The sequence below is a fragment of the Oncorhynchus gorbuscha genome, linkage group LG06, assembly GCF_021184085.1.
Source record: "Oncorhynchus gorbuscha isolate QuinsamMale2020 ecotype Even-year linkage group LG06, OgorEven_v1.0, whole genome shotgun sequence".
In the NCBI taxonomy this organism is placed as follows: Eukaryota; Metazoa; Chordata; class Actinopteri; order Salmoniformes; family Salmonidae; genus Oncorhynchus; species Oncorhynchus gorbuscha.
Window position 1 is genome coordinate 6,651,747 of NC_060178.1, and position 20,494 is coordinate 6,672,240.

General features: G+C 37.4%; 1 protein-coding gene across 1 annotated transcript in view; it reads right to left on the reverse strand.

Moving 5' to 3' along the window:
• Positions 1-8,507: 8,507 nt before the first annotated feature.
• The window catches only part of epx (eosinophil peroxidase), a 53,863-nt gene continuing 41,876 nt past the window's right edge, over positions 8,508-20,494 (reverse strand). Inside the window, exons 19-20 of the mRNA XM_046352077.1 lie at positions 9,826-9,928; positions 8,508-9,577 (exon numbers count right to left, since the gene is read on the reverse strand). Of these exons, the coding sequence (XP_046208033.1) occupies positions 9,523-9,577; positions 9,826-9,928 (158 nt within the window). The 3' untranslated portion in view covers positions 8,508-9,522. The remainder of the gene's footprint in view (positions 9,578-9,825; positions 9,929-20,494) is intronic.

Here is a 20,494-nt window from a genome sequence, read left to right on the forward strand (position 1 = left end):
CAACCATGGATGATTAAGCAATACGTTGTTTCTCTCTCTCCCGAACACTCTCAATGTATTCAGTTTTTAAAAAACTATCTAGTTGGGAAATATAATAGTTTTAAATTGACAGTTGTATTTGCACTCCTGTAACATGTCATTTAAAATGCTCTATTTTGTATAATAATAATATATATGCCATATATTTATTTATTTTACCTTTTACTAGGCAAGTCGGTTAATAAGAACAAATTCTTATTTTCAATGACGGCCTAGGAACAGTGGGTTAACTGCCTGTTCAGGGGCAGAACGACAGATTTGTACCCCGTCAGCTCGGGGGTTTGAACTTGCAACCTTCCGGTTACTGGTCCAACACTCTAACCACTAGGCTACCTGCCACCTCTACACTCTAACCACTAGGCTACCTGTCGCCTCTACACTCTAACCACTAGGCTACCTGCCGCCTCTACACTCTAACCACTAGGCTACCTGCCACCTCTACACTCTAACCACTAGGCTACCTGTCGCCCCTACACTCTAACCACTAGGCTACCCTGCCGCCCCTACACTCTAACCACTAGGCTACCCTGCCGCCCCTACACTATAACCACTAGGCTACCCTGCCGCCCCTACACTCTAACCACTAGGCTACCCTGCCGCCCCTACACTCTAACCACTAGGCTACCCTGCCGCCCCTACACTCTAACCACTAGGCTACCCTGCCGCCCCTACACTCTAACCACTAGGCTACCCTGCCGCCCCTACACTCTAACCACTAGGCTACCCTGCCGCCCCTACACTCTAACCACTAGGCTACCCTGCCGCCCCTACACTCTAACCACTAGGCTACCCTGCCGCCCCTACACTCTAACCACTAGGCTACCCTGCCGCCCCTACACTCTAACCACTAGGCTACCCTGCCGCCCCTACACTCTAACCACTAGGCTACCCTGCCGCCCCTACACTCTAACCACTAGGCTACCCTGCCGCCCCTACACTCTAACCACTAGGCTACCCTGCCGCCCCTACACTCTAACCACTAGGCTACCCTGCCGCCCCTACACTATAACCACTAGGCTACCCTGCCGCCCCTACACTCTAACCACTAGGCTACCCTGCCGCCCCTACACTCTAACCACTAGGCTACCCTGCCGCCCCTACACTCTAACCACTAGGCTACCCTGCCGCCCCTACACTCTAACCACTAGGCTACCCTGCCGCCCCTACACTCTAACCACTAGGCTACCCTGCCGCCCCTACACTCTAACCACTAGGCTACCCTGCCGCCCCTACACTCTAACCACTAGGCTACCCTGCCGCCCCTACACTCTAACCACTAGGCTACCCTGCCGCCCCTACACTCTAACCACTAGGCTACCCTGCCGCCCCTACACTCTAACCACTAGGCTACCCTGCCGCCCCTACACTCTAACCACTAGGCTACCCTGCCGCCCCTACACTCTAACCACTAGGCTACCCTGCCGCCCCTACACTCTAACCACTAGGCTACCCTGCCGCCCCTACACTCTAACCACTAGGCTACCCTGCCGCCCACCCACTCTAACCACTAGGCTACCCTGCCGCCCACCCACTCTAACCACTAGGCTACCCTGCCGCCCCTACACTCTAACCACTAGGCTACCCTGCCGCCCCTACACTCTAACCACTAGGCTACCCTGCCGCCCCTACACTCTAACCACTAGGCTACCTACCGCCCCTACACTCTAACCACTAGGCTACCCTGCCGCCCCTACACTCTAACCACTAGGCTACCCTGCCGCCCCTACACTCTAACCACTAGGCTACCCTGCCGCCCCTACACTCTAACCACTAGGCTACCCTGCCGCCCCTACACTCTAACCACTAGGCTACCCTGCCGCCCCTACACTCTAACCACTAGGCTACCCTGCCGCCCCTACACTCTAACCACTAGGCTACCCTGCCGCCCCTACACTCTAACCACTAGGCTACCCTGCCGCCCCTACACTCTAACCACTAGGCTACCCTGCCGCCCCTACACTCTAACCACTAGGCTACCCTGCCGCCCCTACACTCTAACCACTAGGCTACCCTGCCGCCCCTACACTCTAACCACTAGGCTACCCTGCCACCTCTACACTCTAACCACTAGGCTACCCTGCCGCCCCTACACTCTAACCACTAGGCTACCCTGCCGCCCCTACACTCTAACCACTAGGCTACCCTGCCGCCCCTACACTCTAACCACTAGGCTACCCTGCCGCCCCTACACTCTAACCACTAGGCTACCTACCGCCCCTACACTCTAACCACTAGGCTACCCTGCCGCCCCTACACTCTAACCACTAGGCTACCCTGCCGCCCTACACTCTAACCACTAGGCTACCCTGCCGCCCCTACACTCTAACCACTAGGCTACCCTGCCGCCCCTACACTCTAACCACTAGGCTACCCTGCCGCCCCTACACTCTAACCACTAGGCTACCCTGCCGCCCCTACACTCTAACCACTAGGCTACCCTGCCGCCCCTACACTCTAACCACTAGGCTACCCTGCCGCCCCTACACTCTAACCACTAGGCTACCCTGCCGCCCCTACACTCTAACCACTAGGCTACCCTGCCGCCCCTACACTCTAACCACTAGGCTACCCTGCCGCCCCTACACTCTAACCACTAGGCTACCCTGCCGCCTCTACACTCTAACCACTAGGCTACCCTGCCGCCCCTACACTCTAACCACTAGGCTACCCTGCCGCCCCTACACTCTAACCACTAGGCTACCCTGCCGCCCTACACTCTAACCACTAGGCTACCCTGCCGCCCCTACACTCTAACCACTAGGCTACCCTGCCACCTCTACACTCTAACCACTAGGCTACCCTGCCGCCCCTACACTCTAACCACTAGGCTACCCTGCCGCCCCTACACTCTAACCACTAGGCTACCCTGCCGCCCCTACACTCTAACCACTAGGCTACCCTGCCGCCCCTACACTCTAACCACTAGGCTACCTACCGCCCCTACACTCTAACCACTAGGCTACCCTGCCGCCCACCCACTCTAACCACTAGGCTACCCTGCCGCCCCTACACTCTAACCACTAGGCTACCCTGCCGCCCCTACACTCTAACCACTAGGCTACCCTGCCGCCCCATGACCAAATAATTTGTAGCTTTGCATGGATACATCACCATATACTGTAGTGTTTATACCATGTCTGTTAGCCATATCTTGCATGAAAAGCCTTATCAAAATGAAAAGCCTTATCTAAATGAACACTATTCACGTCTTTACGTGCAATAGTAACTGCTTTCCTCTTAGGCTGCGTTTACACAGGCAGCTCGATTCTGGTCTTTTGTCCACTAATTGGTCCTGGTATTTATTAGGGGATCCTCATTAGTCATTGCAAAAGCATCAGCTACTCTTCCTGGGGTCCACAGGAAGCAATACATAGTATGGAAAGATTGTTTTTAGTCAAGGACTGAAATACATGCATTTAAAACTTCACACACAGATATCATATGAGTACATGCAGTAGGCACACTGGACCTGGGGACTGTGAGGAGACCTCAGTTGGCATGTATCTAGGTCTAATGCATAGTACAGCGCAGGTTACAATACAAAGATATATCAAAATACCTGTGTCTCTTCACAGTCCTCCATAAGGTGTTATTATATCTGTTTTTATTGCTAGCTTGAGTTACCTGGGGTCCCCTAGCTTGAGTTACCTGGGGTCCCCTAGCTTGAGTTACCTGGGGTCCCCTAGCTTGAGTTACCTGGGGTCCCCTAGCTTGAGTTACCTGGGGTCCCCTAGCTTGAGTTACCTGGGGTCCCCTAGCTTGAGTTACCTGGGGTCCCCTAGCTTGAGTTACCTGGGGTCCCCTAGCTTGAGTTACCTGGGGTCCCCTAGCTTGAGTTACCTGGGGTCCCCTAGCTTGAGTTACCTGGGGTCCCCTAGCTTGAGTTACCTGGGGTCCCCTAGCTTGAGTTACCTGGGGTCCCCTAGCTTGAGTTACCTGGGGTCCCCTAGCTTGAGTTACCTGGGGTCCCCTAGCTTGAGTTACCTGGGGTCCCCTAGCTTGAGTTACCTGGGGTCCCCTAGCTTGAGTTACCTGGGGTCCCCTAGCTTGAGTTACCTGGGGTCCCCTAGCTTGAGTTACCTGGGGTCCCCTAGCTTGAGTTACCTGGGGTCCCCTAGCTTGAGTTACCTGGGGTCCCCTAGCTTGAGTTACCTGGGGTCCCCTAGCTTGTTACCTGGGGTTAGCTTGAGTTACCTGGGGTCCCCTAGCTTGAGTTACCTGGGGTCCCCTAGCTTGAGTTACCTGGGGTCCCCTAGCTTGAGTTACCTGGGGTCCCCTAGCTTGAGTTACCTGGGGTCCCCTAGCTTGAGTTACCTGGGGTCCCCTAGCTTGAGTTACCTGGGGTCCCCTAGCTTGAGTTACCTGGGGTCCCCTAGCTTGAGTTACCTGGGGTCCCCTAGCTTGAGTTACCTGGGGTCCCCTAGCTTGAGTTACCTGGGGTCCCCTAGCTTGAGTTACCTGGGGTCCCCTAGCTTGAGTTACCTGGGGTCCCCTAGCTTGAGTTACCTGGGGTCCCCTAGCTTGAGTTACCTGGGGTCCCCTAGCTTGAGTTACCTGGGGTCCCCTAGCTTGAGTTACCTGGGGTCCCCTAGCTTGAGTTACCTGGGGTCCCCTAGCTTGAGTTACCTGGGGTCCCCTAGCTTGAGTTACCTGGGGTCCCCTAGCTTGAGTTACCTGGGGTCCCCTAGCTTGAGTTACCTGGGGTCCCCTAGCTTGAGTTACCTGGGGTTAGTTACCTGGGGTCCCCTAGCTTGAGTTACCTGGGGTCCCCTAGCTTGAGTTACCTGGGGTCCCCTAGCTTGAGTTACCTGGGGTCCCCTAGCTTGAGTTACCTGGGGTCCCCTAGCTTGAGTTACCTGGGGTCCCCTAGCTTGAGTTACCTGGGGTCCCCTAGCTTGAGTTACCTGGGGTCCCCTAGCTTGAGTTACCTGGGGTCCCCTAGCTTGAGTTACCTGGGGTCCCCTAGCTTGAGTTACCTGGGGTCCCCTAGCTTGAGTTACCTGGGGTCCCCTAGCTTGAGTTACCTGGGGTGGCAGAGAGTTCGATGTAGTCGTGGCTCTATTTAATATTTTGCGTTTCCCAGCCTCTGTTCTGGACCTGGGGACTGTGAAGAGACCTCTGGTGGCATGTGTTGAACCAACGAGTGTCCGAACTGTGTGCCTACTGCTTGAACAGACAGTTTGGTATCTTCAACACCTTGCACAAAGACCAATAGGGATGCAGTCAATCTCTCCTCAACTTTGAGCCAGGAGAGACTGACATGCATGTTACTGACACTTTGATAGAGCAACGCCCTATCGTGGCCAGACCTCTTTCCATTTTAGCAACCATTGAGTCTATGTTTTGACCATGACAGCATGCTATCTAGGGTTACACCCAGTAGTTTAGTCTCCTCAACTTGCTCAATAGCCACATTATTCAATAAAATACCTAAACAAGGTTTAGCGTTGAGTGGGTAATTTGTCGGAAAAATCTCAAAAGCATAATTCAGCACCAGCCTATTGCTAGTTACCCATTCTAAAACTGACTGGAGTTCTATGTTAGGGGTCTGTTATTTAGTTTACTGTTGCAGCCGACGTGTACACTGTTGAATTGTCAACGTACATAGAAACAAAGGTTTTATTCAAGGTCAGTGGAGGGTCATTTGTAAAAACAGAAATCAATAATGACCCTAACAGGCTGCCCTGCGGTACACCACAGTCAACTGAATTTGCATGAGAGAGGCTTCCATTAATGAAAACCCTCTGTGTTCTATTAGATAGTTAACTCTCAATCCATAATAGGTCAGAGGATGGAAATCCATAACACAAGTTTTTTCAGCAAAAGGTTATGATCAATGACATCAAAAGCTGCACCGAAGTCTAACAAAACAACTCCCACAATCTTCTTTATTATCAATTTATTTCAGCCAATCATCAGTCATTTGTGCAGAACATGCTAAAAGCTCAGATGTGAAAAGATCTGATGTGATTGATCAAAAGACCAATTTGTGGAAAACATCAGAATTGGGCTGCCTGTATAAACGTAGCCTTAGGGCCCGATTCAAATCAAATCCACTTAAGCCGACATCCACATAGCTGATATTTTGACGCTGTCGGAGGTGGAACAACTGCGTTAAGAGCTGTGAAATCAACAAGCAGCTCCCCGGCCATTATACCTAAAGTGGACATTGTCGTTGGCTGCACGGAGTCTCATTAAGAGAAATCCAGTGTTGTTTACCACTTCGAACATGTGCTATGTCATCTACACGTCATTATTTAGTTTAATGATTTCCAATTTGAGTGTCATTATTTCTGTATGGCCTATACTTTCTCGTTCTGAACTTGGGGGTGGGTGTGGCTTCGTGAGCAACTGCTCACCGATTTGACAGCTCTAAACGCAGTTCCATCTCAGCCAAAACAGCAGCATTGCGGGCGTCAGCTAAACGCTTGATCAAAAAACACAAATCAACATTTTAATTGGGCCACATACACGTGTTTAGCAGATGTTATTGCGGGTCTAGCGAAAGGCTCGATCTGATTGGTTGAGAGAGTCATGTTTATGAGCTCGGAATCTTTGCCTTGTTCCGGCAATATAACAACGATCGTATTCTCCAAGAGTCACACAGTTGCGCTATAGATTGATAGTAAATATATAGTGACCAGTGAGTTGTGTCCGGTCTAGTCTGCTGTCTCTGTTATAGTGTCTTGAATCTGCAATGATTAGTTATGGCAAATTATATTTGCTCAAATCATGTTTTCAAATTTAAAAAAGTCATGTAGATGTATCATAAAAATGAAGGGCTCTATTCAATCCGCGTAGCTGAAGTTCAGCGTTACAGCGTGATTTAAATGTAAAGGCAATGTTCCCGCGATAGTGGAGACGTCTGTTATGTTTACATTTCTATCAAGCGATCTGGAACGCTTCAGCGATCTGGAACGCCGCTTCAGGGATCTGGAACGCCGCTTCAGCGATCTGGAACACTCCAGGGATCTGGAACACTCCAGGGATCTGGAACACTCCAGGGATCTGGAACGCCGCTTCAGCGATCTGGAACACTCCAGGGATCTGGAACACTCCAGGGATCTGGAACGCCGCTTCAGCGATCGAGGCCGGAGTTCTATTTGTATGTGAAAATACCTAGTGATGCATTTGCTTGCATTGCCTGCATTTTGTTTAGGGTGCCTTGGTTGGCCACTTTGCGCAAATTAAAAAGCGTAGTGCTGAGCGATTTAGTGCTTTTTTAAGGTCGGTTTGGTGTCCGTTCGATTATGGAAAAAAAAATCACTGATTTTGATATATATATTTGACATTAAATGCACTATGCATTATGTGGGTTGAATGCTGTAACAACACAATTACTTTACCTTAATAAAATATTTCAAAAATAATAATAAAATATTTTGTGTATAAACACTTGATGACTTATTTCATTCCAAGTCATCGTATCTCAATATCCCCTCATGATCATGCATTATTTTGTCTCTTCTGTAGCAGGCATAAAATATACACAGAACGGACAAGTAGGTGTGCAATGGATTATGGTCATTGTAGTTAATTACCACGTTTTCTGCGATTAAACTATGAAGAATATTAGCCTGTTGGAAACTACAACTCCCTACTACATCGCACAGTTCAGCCTGGATCTGTTTTGAATCTCTAGAGAAACTTCTTCACGGTGTGCATTGAGGTCACAGGAAAATAAATCATTGAACCAACAACTGTGAATTAGTTGTTTATAAAATGAAAAATATAACCGAAATGCCAGTTAATCGCTCAGCATTAGTGTGGCTTTAACCCACAGAAGCCCTGCCTGAAGTGGCCTAAAAATCATGTACTGTGGAATCTTCCCAATAAAGAGACATATTTGACCTCAGGGCCCAGGCAGGTCACTAGATTTAGGTTGTTACCAAGAAGTGGATGGTTTATAATAATAATAATAATATATGCCATTTAGCAGACGCTTTTATCCAAAGCGACTTACAGTCATGTGTGCATACATTCTACGTATGGGTGGTCCCGGGGATCGAACCCACTACCCTGGCGTTACAAGCGCCATGCTCTACCAACTGAGCTACAGAAGGACCACATTTAGTTACCCGCTAATACAAAAAGCCTCCAGCCGACTCCCTCCCACGCCCACAGTTGTTGCTAAACAGGTTTGAAGGGAGGGGAATATGGCACAGAGATCCAGGAACATACTGGTAATCGTAAATGTGGCCGACGGCATTCCAGACTGACTACATTGCAGTTGCCCGACTGATCATATGATATAGCAATTTGACACGCAAACCATTAAATGCTGCCTATAGTCAGCCTGGAAAGCGACCTGTCTCTCTCAGAGTGGCAGTTACCGGTCAGGAAAGCTGTCATAGGTACCGAACCGGAACCGGGACATGCGTTCCACGAATACTGAGAATACTAATACTAAGAAGAATACAGTTTTTACCAAATCACATTTATTTGTTACATACACATGGTTAGCAGATGTTAATGCGAGTGTAGCGAAATGCACACGTGTTCCGGACAAGTGTTTCTTCCCGAATATTATCTGGTTTAAATACCTGAACCGACAAGGTGAAAAATCTGTCGACGTGCCCTTGAGCAAGGCACTTAAACCCTAATTTGCTCCAGGGGCGCCGTACTACTACGGCTGACGCTGTAAAACAACACATTTCACTGAACCTATCCGGGGTATGTGATGACAAAACATATATATTACAAAAAAATCATCTGTAACAGCCTTTAATGCTGTTAGCTTGTTCAGGTTTATGAGCTTCAAACATGTGGACTAGAACAGACAAACACGCTGATATTCAAGTATTTGTACAGTGACACGTTGTTTTGTTTTGGCTCTGTACTCCAGCACTTTAGATTTCAGTGCCGACTGCCAGCTTTAATTCGAGGGTATTTTCAGGTCAACCGTTTAGAAATTACAGCACTTTTTGTACATTTGAACTTTTAGGCAAATTCACTTATGTGTATTAAAGTAGTGAAAAGTTTAGTATCATATTTCTATCACACAATAACTACGACAAGCTTGTAATTTAAACTTGTTGCTGTTTGTTTTGGTTGTGTTTCAGATTTTTTTTTTTGTGGCCAATTGAAATTAAAATGATAAATAATGTAATGTAAATAATGCGTCATTTTTTGTCACTTAACAGAACAACAACAACAACAACAAAATGGTCACTGTCCAAATACTGTACGGCGAAGTACTTTGTGCACTTTGAGTCAGACCTTTTGAGGTTTTATATATATATATATATATAATGTGACTGTGGTCTAAAACAGGGTTACAATACAGTTATTTCTTATTTTCAGGTTATTATCTAACAAATAATGTGAAGTTACGTTTTTATATCAACACATTCAAGTGTATACTTTTAGGATATGTGTCACATTTTTTAAAACAAAATACTAAAATGTAATAAAATATGTTAAGGACTACATTTCCAGAGGTGTCTCTTGGTTATCCGTCCCTCTTACAACAACAACCGCTGTTTATCGGTTCTGTTTATCGGTTCCGTTTATCGATTCTGGCTTCTTTGGAAAATACCTGCAAGAATATTTTTAAAAAACACATACTGTTTTTGAAATGTTACATAACATTTGTTAAACAACATCTACCAGGGTTGGGGTTAATTTAATTTCAATAAAACATTTTTAAGTTCTACTTTTCAATGAATGATATAAGACATCGTATTTCAGTTTACTTCCTGAATTGACAAAGACATTATGAAATGAACCCCAACCCCGATACATTACAATGACAGTTATCACCTGAACATCATGATAATGACGTACCTTCTACAACAGGTCAGTATCACAAACAAGATGGCCACACCACCAACCACAGCTATTACTGCAGAGATTACAGAGACTGTAGACGGGGAGGACAGGTCCAGGTCTGGAACACACCACAAACAGACACAACAAACACGTGTTCATTAAGGACTCTATTCAATCTGTGGTACTAAAGTGTTGACAAATATAAAAAAGTCATTTATGATGACACATTAGTATTGATTAACACCTGATGGTCAGGTACATTAGTATTGATTAACACCTGATGGTCAGGTACATTAGTATTGACTAGCATGTGATGGTCAGACACATTAGTATTGACTAGCATGTGATGGTCAGACACATTAGTATTGACTAACATGTGATGGTCAGACACATTAGTATTGACTAACATGTGATGGTCAGACACATTAGTATTGACTAACATGTGATGGTCAGGTACATTAGTATTGATTAACATGTGATGGTCAGGTACATTAGTATTGACTAACATGTGATGGTCAGGTACATTAGTATTGACTAACATGTGATGGTCAGACACATTAGTATTGACTAGCATGTGATGGTCAGACACATTAGTATTGACTAACATGTGATGGTCAGACACATTAGTATTGACTAGCATGTGATGGTCAGACACATTAGTATTGACTAACATGTGATGGTCAGACACATTAGTATTGACTAACATGTGATGGTCAGGTACATTAGTATTGACTAACATGTGATGGTCAGGCACATTAGTATTGACTAACATGTGATGGTCAGGTACATTAGTATTGACTAACATGTGATGGTCAGGCACATTAGTATTGACTAACATGTGATGGTCAGGCACATTAGTATTGACTAACATGTGATGGTCAGGCACATTAGTATTGACTAACATGTGATGGTCAGGTACATTAGTATTGACTAACATGTGATGGTCAGGTACATTAGTATTGACTAACATGTGATGGTCAGGTACATTAGTATTGACTAACATGTGATGGTCAGGTACATTAGTATTGACTAACATGTGATGGTCAGGTACATTAGTATTGACTAACATGTGATGGTCAGGTACATTAGTATTGACTAACATGTGATGGTCAGGCACATTAGTATTGACTAACATGTGATGGTCAGGTACATTAGTATTGACTAACATGTGATGGTCAGGCACATTAGTATTGACTAACATGTGATGGTCAGGCACATTAGTATTGACTAACATGTGATGGTCAGGCACATTAGTATTGACTAACATGTGATGGTCAGGTACATTAGTATTGACTAACATGTGATGGTCAGGTACATTAGTATTGACTAACATGTGATGGTCAGGTACATTAGTATTGACTAACATGTGATGGTCAGGTACATTAGTATTGACTAACATGTGATGGTCAGGTACATTAGTATTGATTAACATGTGATGGTCAGGTACATTAGTATTGACTAACATGTGATGGTCAGGTACATTAGTATTGACTAACATGTGATGGTCAGGTACATTAGTATTGACTAACATGTGATGGTCAGGTACATTAGTATTGACTAACATGTGATGGTCAGGTACATTAGTATTGACTAACATGTGATGGTCAGGTACATTAGTACTAACATGTGATGGTCAGGTACATTAGTATTGACTAACATTTGATGGTCAGGTACATTAGTATTGACTAACATGTGATGGTCAGACACATTAGTATTGACTAACATGTGATGGTCAGACACATTAGTATTGACTAACATGTGATGGTCAGGTACATTAGTATTGACTAACATGTGATGGTCAGGTACATTAGTATTGACTAACATGTGATGGTCAGACACATTATAAGAAGTGTAGAATTTATAGGAGATGTATAGAATTTATAGAAGATGTATAGATGTATAGACGTATAGAATGTAAAGAATGTATAGACATATAGAATGTAAAGAATGTATAGACATATAGAATGTATAGACATATAGAATGTAAAGAATGTATAGACATATAGAATGTAAAGAATGTATAGACGTATAGAATGTAAAGAATGTATAGAATGTAAAGAATGTATAGACGTATAGAATGTATAGACATATAGAATGTAAAGAATGTATAGACATATAGAATGTAAAGAATGTATAGACATATAGAATGTAAAGAATGTATAGACATATAGAATGTAAAGAATGTATAGACATATAGAATGTAAAGAATGTATAGACATATAGAATGTAAAGTATGTATAGACATATAGAATGTAAAGAATGTATAGACGTATAGAATGTAAAGAATGTATAGACATATAGAATGTAAAGAATGTATAGACATATAGAATGTAAAGAATGTATAGACATATAGAATGTAAAGAATGTATAGACATATAGAATGTAAAGAATGTATAGACGTATAGAATGTAAAGAATGTATAGACGTATAGAATGTAAAGAATGTATAGACGTATAGAATGTATAGACATATAGAATGTATAGACATATAGAAAGAATGTATAGACATATAGAATGTAAAGAATGTATAGACGTATAGAATGTAAAGAATGTATAGACATATAGAATGTAAAGAATGTATGGACATATAGAATGTAAAGAATGTATAGACATATAGAATGTAAAGAATGTATAGACGTATAGAATGTAAAGAATGTATAGACATATAGAATGTATAGACATATAGAATGTATAGACATATAGAATGTATAGACATATAGAATGTAAAGAATGTATAGACGTATAGAATGTAAAGAATGTATAGACATATAGAATGTAAAGAATGTATAGACATATAGAATGTAAAGAATGTATAGACATATAGAATGTAAAGAATGTATAGACATATAGAATGTAAAGAATGTATAGACATATAGAATGTATAGACATATAGAATGTATAGACATATAGAATGTAAAGAACGTATAGACGTATAGAATGTAAAGAATGTATAGACATATAGAATGTAAAGAATGTATAGACATATAGAATGTAAAGAATGTATAGACATATAGAATGTAAAGAATGTATAGACATATAGAATGTAAAGAATGTATAGACGTATAGAATGTATAGACATATAGAATGTAAAGAATGTATAGACATATAGAACGTATAGACATATAGAATGTAAAGAATGTATAGACATATAGAATGTAAAGAATGTATAGACGTATAGAATGTATAGACATATAGAATGTAAAGAATGTATAGACATATAGAATGTAAAGAATGTATAGACATATAGAATGTAAAGAATGTATAGACATATAGAATGTAAAGAATGTATAGACGTATAGAATGTAAAGAATGTATAGACATATAGAATGTAAAGAATGTATAGACATATAGAATGTAAAGAATGTATAGACGTATAGAATGTAAAGAATGTATAGACATATAGAATGTAAAGAATGTATAGACGTATAGAATGTAAAGAATGTATAGACGTATAGAATGTATAGACATATAGAACGTAAAGAATGTATAGACATATAGAATGTAAAGAATGTATAGACGTATAGAATGTAAAGAATGTATAGACATATAGAATGTAAAGAATGTATAGACATATAGAATGTAAAGAATGTATAGACATATAGAATGTAAAGAATGTATAGACATATAGAATGTATAGACATATAGAATGTATAGACATATAGAATGTAAAGAATGTATAGACATATAGAATGTAAAGAATGTATAGACATATAGAATGTATAGACATATAGAATGTAAAGAATGTATAGACATATAGAATGTATAGACATATAGAATGTATAGACATATAGAATGTAAAGAATGTATAGACATATAGAATGTAAAGAATGTATAGACATATAGAATGTATAGACATATAGAATGTATAGACATATAGAACGTATAGACATATAGAATGTATAGACATATAGAATGTATAGACATATAGAATGTATAGACATATAGAATGTATAGACATATAGAACGTATAGACATATAGAACGTATAGACATATAGAATGTATAGACATATAGAACGTATAGACATATAGAATGTATAGACATATAGAATGTATAGACATATAGAACGTATAGACATATAGAATGTATAGACATATAGAATGTAAAGAATGTATAGACGTATAGAATGTATAGACATATAGAATGTAAAGAATGTATAGACATATAGAATGTAAAGAATGTATAGACATATAGAACGTATAGACATATAGAATGTATAGACATATAGAATGTAAAGAATGTATAGACATATAGAATGTAAAGAATGTATAGACGTATAGAATGTAAAGAATGTATAGACATATAGAATGTATAGACATATAGAATATAAAGAATGTATAGACATATAGAATGTATAGACATATAGAACGTAAAGAATGTATAGACATATAGAATGTAAAGAATGTATAGACATATAGAATGTATAGACATATAGAATGTAAAGAATGTATAGACGTATAGAATGTATAGACATATAGAATATAAAGAATGTATAGACATATAGAATGTATAGACATATAGAATGTAAAGAATGTATAGACATATAGAATGTATAGACATATAGAATGTAAAGAATGTATAGACGTATAGAATGTAAAGAATGTATAGACATATAGAATGTAAAGAATGTATAGACATATAGAATGTAAAGAATGTATAGACGTATAGAATGTAAAGAATGTATAGACATATAGAATGTAAAGAATGTATAGACGTATAGAATGTAAAGAATGTATAGACGTATAGAATGTATAGACATATAGAACGTAAAGAATGTATAGACATATAGAATGTAAAGAATGTATAGACGTATAGAATGTAAAGAATGTATAGACATATAGAATGTAAAGAATGTATAGACATATAGAATGTAAAAAATGTATAGACATATAGAATGTAAAGAATGTATAGACATATAGAATGTATAGACATATAGAATGTATAGACATATAGAATGTAAAGAATGTATAGACATATAGAATGTAAAGAATGTATAGACATATAGAATGTATAGACATATAGAATGTAAAGAATGTATAGACATATAGAATGTATAGACATATAGAATGTATAGACATATAGAATGTAAAGAATGTATAGACATATAGAATGTAAAGAATGTATAGACATATAGAATGTATAGACATATAGAATGTATAGACATATGTATAGACATATAGAATGTATAGACATATAGAATGTATAGACATAGAATAGAATGTATAGACATATAGAATGTATAGACATATAGAATGTATAGACATATAGAATGTATAGACATATAGAACGTATAGACATATAGAATGTATAGACATATAGAATGTATAGACATATAGAATGTATAGACATATAGAATGTATAGACATATAGAATGTATAGACATATAGAATAGAATGTATAGACATATAGAATGTAAAGAATGTATAGACATATAGAATAAAGAATGTATAGACATATAGAATGTAAAGAATGTATAGACATATAGAATGTAAAGAATGTATAGATGTATAGAATGTAAAGAATGTATAGACATATATAGAATGTATAGACATATAGAATGTAAAGAATGTATAGACATATAGAATGTAAAGAATGTATAGACGACATATAGAATGTAAAGAATGTATAGACATATAGAATGTATAGACATATAGAATATAAAGAATGTATAGACATATAGAATATAAAGAATGTATAGACATATAGAACGTAAAGAATGTATAGACATATAGAATGTAAAGAATGTATAGACATATAGAATGTATAGACATATAGAATGTAAAGAATGTATAGACGTATAGAATGTATAGACATATAGAATATAAAGAATGTATAGACATATAGAATGTATAGACATATAGAATGTAAAGAATGTATAGACATATAGAATGTATAGACATATAGAATGTAAAGAATGTATAGACATATAGAATGTATAGACATATAGAATATAAAGAATGTATAGACATATAGAATGTATAGACATATAGAATGTAAAGAATGTATAGACATATAGAATGTAAAGAATGTATAGACATATAGAATGTAAAGAATGTATAGACATATAGAATGTAAAGAATGTATAGACATATAGAATGTAAAGAATGTATAGACATATAGAATGTAAAGAATGTATAGACATATAGAATGTAAAGAATGTATAGACATATAGAATGTATAGACATATAGAATGTAAAGAATGTATAGACATATAGAATGTAAAGAATGTATAGACATATAGAATGTAAAGAATGTATAGACATATAGAATGTAAAGAATGTATAGACATATAGAATGTAAAGAATGTATAGACATATAGAATGTAAAGAATGTATAGACATATAGAATGTAAAGAATGTATAGACGTATAGAATGCAAAGAATGTATAGACGTATAGAATGTAAAGAATGTATAGACATATAGAATGTAAAGAATGTATAGACATATAGAATGTAAAGAATGTATAGACATATAGAATGTAAAGAATGTATAGACATATAGAATGTAAAGAATGTATAGACATATATAGAATGTAAAGAATGTATAGACATATAGAATGTAAAGAATGTATAGACATATAGAATGTAAAGAATGTATAGACATATAGAATGTAGAAAGAATGTATAGACATATAGAATGTAAAGAATGTATAGACATATAGAATGTAAAGAATGTATAGACATATAGAATGTAAAGAATAGTATAGAATGTAAAGAATGTATAGACGTATAGAATGTAAAGAATGTATAGATGTTTATAATGTATAGACATATAGAATGTAAAGAATGTATAGACATATAGAATGTAAAGAATGTATAGACATATAGAATGTAAAGAATGTATAGACATATAGAATGTAAAGAATGTATAGACATATAGAATGTAAAGAATGTATAGAATGTAAAGAATGTATAGACATATAGAATGTAAAGAATGTATAGACGTATAGAATGTAAAGAATGTATAGATGTTTATAATGTATAGACATATAGAATGTAAAGAATGTATAGACATATAGAATGTAAAGAATGTATAGACATATAGAATGTAAAGAATGTATAGACATATAGAATGTATAGACATATAGAATGTAAAGAATGTATAGACATATAGAATGTAAAGAATGTATAGACATATAGAATGTATAGACATATAGAATGTAAAGAATGTATAGACATATAGAATGTAAAGAATGTATAGACATATAGAATGTAAAGAATGTATAGACATATAGAATGTAAAAAATGTATAGACATATAGAATGTAAAGAATGTATAGACATATAGAATGTAAAGAATGTATAGACATATAGAATGTAAAGAATGTATAGACATATAGAATGTAAAGAATGTATAGACATATAGAATGTAAAGAATGTATAGACATATAGAATGTATAGACATATAGAATGTAAAGAATGTATAGACATATAGAATGTAAAGAATGTATAGACGTATAGAATGTAAAGAATGTATAGACATATAGAATGTAAAGAATGTATAGACATATAGAATGTAAAGAATGTATAGAATGTAAAGAATGTATAGACATATAGAATGTAAAGAATGTATAGACATATAGAATGTAAAGAATGTATAGAATGTAAAGAATGTATAGAATGTAAAGAATGTATAGACATATAGAATGTAAAGAATGTATAGACATATAGAATGTAAAGAATGTATAGACGTATAGAATGTAAAGAATGTATAGACATATAGAATGTAAAGAATGTATAGACATATAGAATGTAAAGAATGTATAGAATGTAAAGAATGTATAGACATATAGAATGTAAAGAATGTATAGACATATAGAATGTAAAGAATGTATAGAATGTAAAGAATGTATAGACGTATAGAATGTAAAGAATGTATAGATGTTTATAATGTATAGACATATAGAATGTAAAGAATGTATAGACATATAGAATGTAAAGAATGTATAGACATATAGAATGTAAAGAATGTATAGACATATAGAATGTATAGACATATAGAATGTAAAGAATGTATAGATGTTTATAATGTATAGACATATAGAATGTAAAGAATGTATAGACATATAGAATGTAAAGAATGTATAGACATATAGAATGTAAAGAATGTATAGATGTTTATAATGTATAGACATATAGAATGTAAAGAATGTATAGACATATAGAATGTAAAGAATGTATAGACATATAGAATGTAAAGAATGTATAGAATGTAAAGAATGTATAGACATATAGAATGTAAAGAATGTATAGACGTATAGAATGTAAAGAATGTATAGATGTTTATAATGTATAGACATATAGAATGTAAAGAATGTATAGACGTATAGAATGTAAAGAATGTATAGATGTTTATAATGTATAGACATATAGAATGTAAAGAATGTATAGATGTTTATAATGTATAGACATATAGAATGTAAAGAATGTATAGATGTTTATAATGTATAGACATATAGAATGTAAAGAATGTATAGACATATAGAATGTAAAGAATGTATAGATGTTTATAATGTATAGACATATAGAATGTAAAGAATGTATAGATGTTTATAATGTATAGACATATAGAATGTAAAGAATGTATAGACATATAGAATGTAAAGAATTTATAGATGTTTATAATGTATAGACATATAGAATGTAAAGAATGTATAGATGTTTATAATGTATAGACATATAGAATGTAAAGAATGTATAGACATATAGAATGTAAAGAATGTATAGACATATAGAATGTAAAGAATGTATAGAATGTAAAGAATGTATAGACATATAGAATGTAAAGAATGTATAGATGTTTATAATGTATAGACATATAGAATGTAAAGAATGTATAGATGTTTATAATGTATAGACGTATAGAATGTAAAGAATGTATAGACATATAGAATGTATAGACGTATAGAATGTAAAGAATGTTTCGATTATAGACGTATATAATGTATAGACATAGATTATATAGATATAGTTTGTATAGAATGAATAGATTATATAGATGTATAGATTATATAGATATATAGTTTGTATAGAATGAATAGATTATATAGATGTATAGATTATATAGATGTATAGTATGAATAGATTATATAGATGTATAGTATGAATAGATTATATAGATGTATAGATTATATAGATGTATAGATTATATAGATGTATAGATTATATAGATGTATAGTATGAATAGATTATATAGATGTATAGATGTATAGATTATATAGATGTATAGTATGAATAGATTATATAGATGAATAGATTATATAGATGTATAGTATGAATAGTATGAATATGAATCCTCCCAGAGCGCTAAGAACCTTGGTGTGATCCTGGACAACACCCTGTCGTTCTCAACTAACATCAAGACGGTGGCACGTTCCTGTAGGTTCATGCTCTACAACATCCGCAGAGTACGACCCTGCCTCACACAGGAAGCGGCGCAGGTCCTAATCCAGGCACTTGTCATCTCCCGTCTGGATTACTGCAACTCGCTGTTGGCTGGGCTCCCTGCCTGTGCCATTAAACCCCTACAACTCATCCAGAACGCCGCAGCCCGTCTAGTGTTCAACCTTCCCAAGTTCTCTCACGTCACCCCGCTCCTCCGCTCTCTCCACTGGCTTCCAGTTGAAGCTCGCATCCGCTACAAGACCATGGTGCTTGCCTACGGAGCTGTGAGGGGAACGGCACCTCAGTACCTCCAGGCTCTGATCAGGCCCTACACCCAAATAAGGGCACTGCGTTCATCCACCTCTGGCCTGCTCGTCTCCCTACCACTGAGGAAGTACAGTTCCCGCTCAGCCCAGTCAAAACTGTTCGCTGCTCTGGCTCCCCAATGGTGGAACAAACTCCCTCACGACGCCAGGACAGCGGAGTCAATCACCACCTTCCGGAGACACCTGAAACCCCACCTCTTTAAGGAATACTTAGGATAGGATAAAGTAATCCTTCTCACCCCCCCCCCCCTTAAAATATTTAGATGCACTATTGTAAAGTGGCTGTTCCACTGGATGTCATAAGGTGAATGCACCAATTTGTAAGTCGCTCTGGATAAGAGCGTCTGCTAAATGACTTAAATGTAAATGTAAATAGATTATATAGATGTATAGATTATATAGATGTATAGTATGAATAGATTATATAGATGTATAGATTATATAGATGTATAGTATGAATAGATTATTTAGATGTATAGATTATATAGATGTATAGTATGAATAGATTATATAGATTATATAGATGTATAGTATGAATAGATTATATAGATGTATAGATTATATAGATGTATAGATTATATAGATTATATAGATGTATAGATTATATAGATTATATAGATGTATAGATGTATAGATGTATAGATTATATAGATGTATAGTATGAATATATTATAGAGATGTATAGTATGAATAGATTATATAGATGTATAGATTATATAGATGTATAGTATGAATAGATGTATAGATGTATAGATTATATAGATGTATAGTATGAATAGATTATATAGATGTATAGATTATATAGATGTATAGATGTATAGATTATATAGATGTATAGTATGAATAGATTATATAGATGTATAGATTATATAGATGTATAGTATGAATAAATTATATAGATGTATAGATTATATAGATGTATAGTATGAATAGATTATATAGATGTATAGATTATATAGATGTATAGATTATATAGAT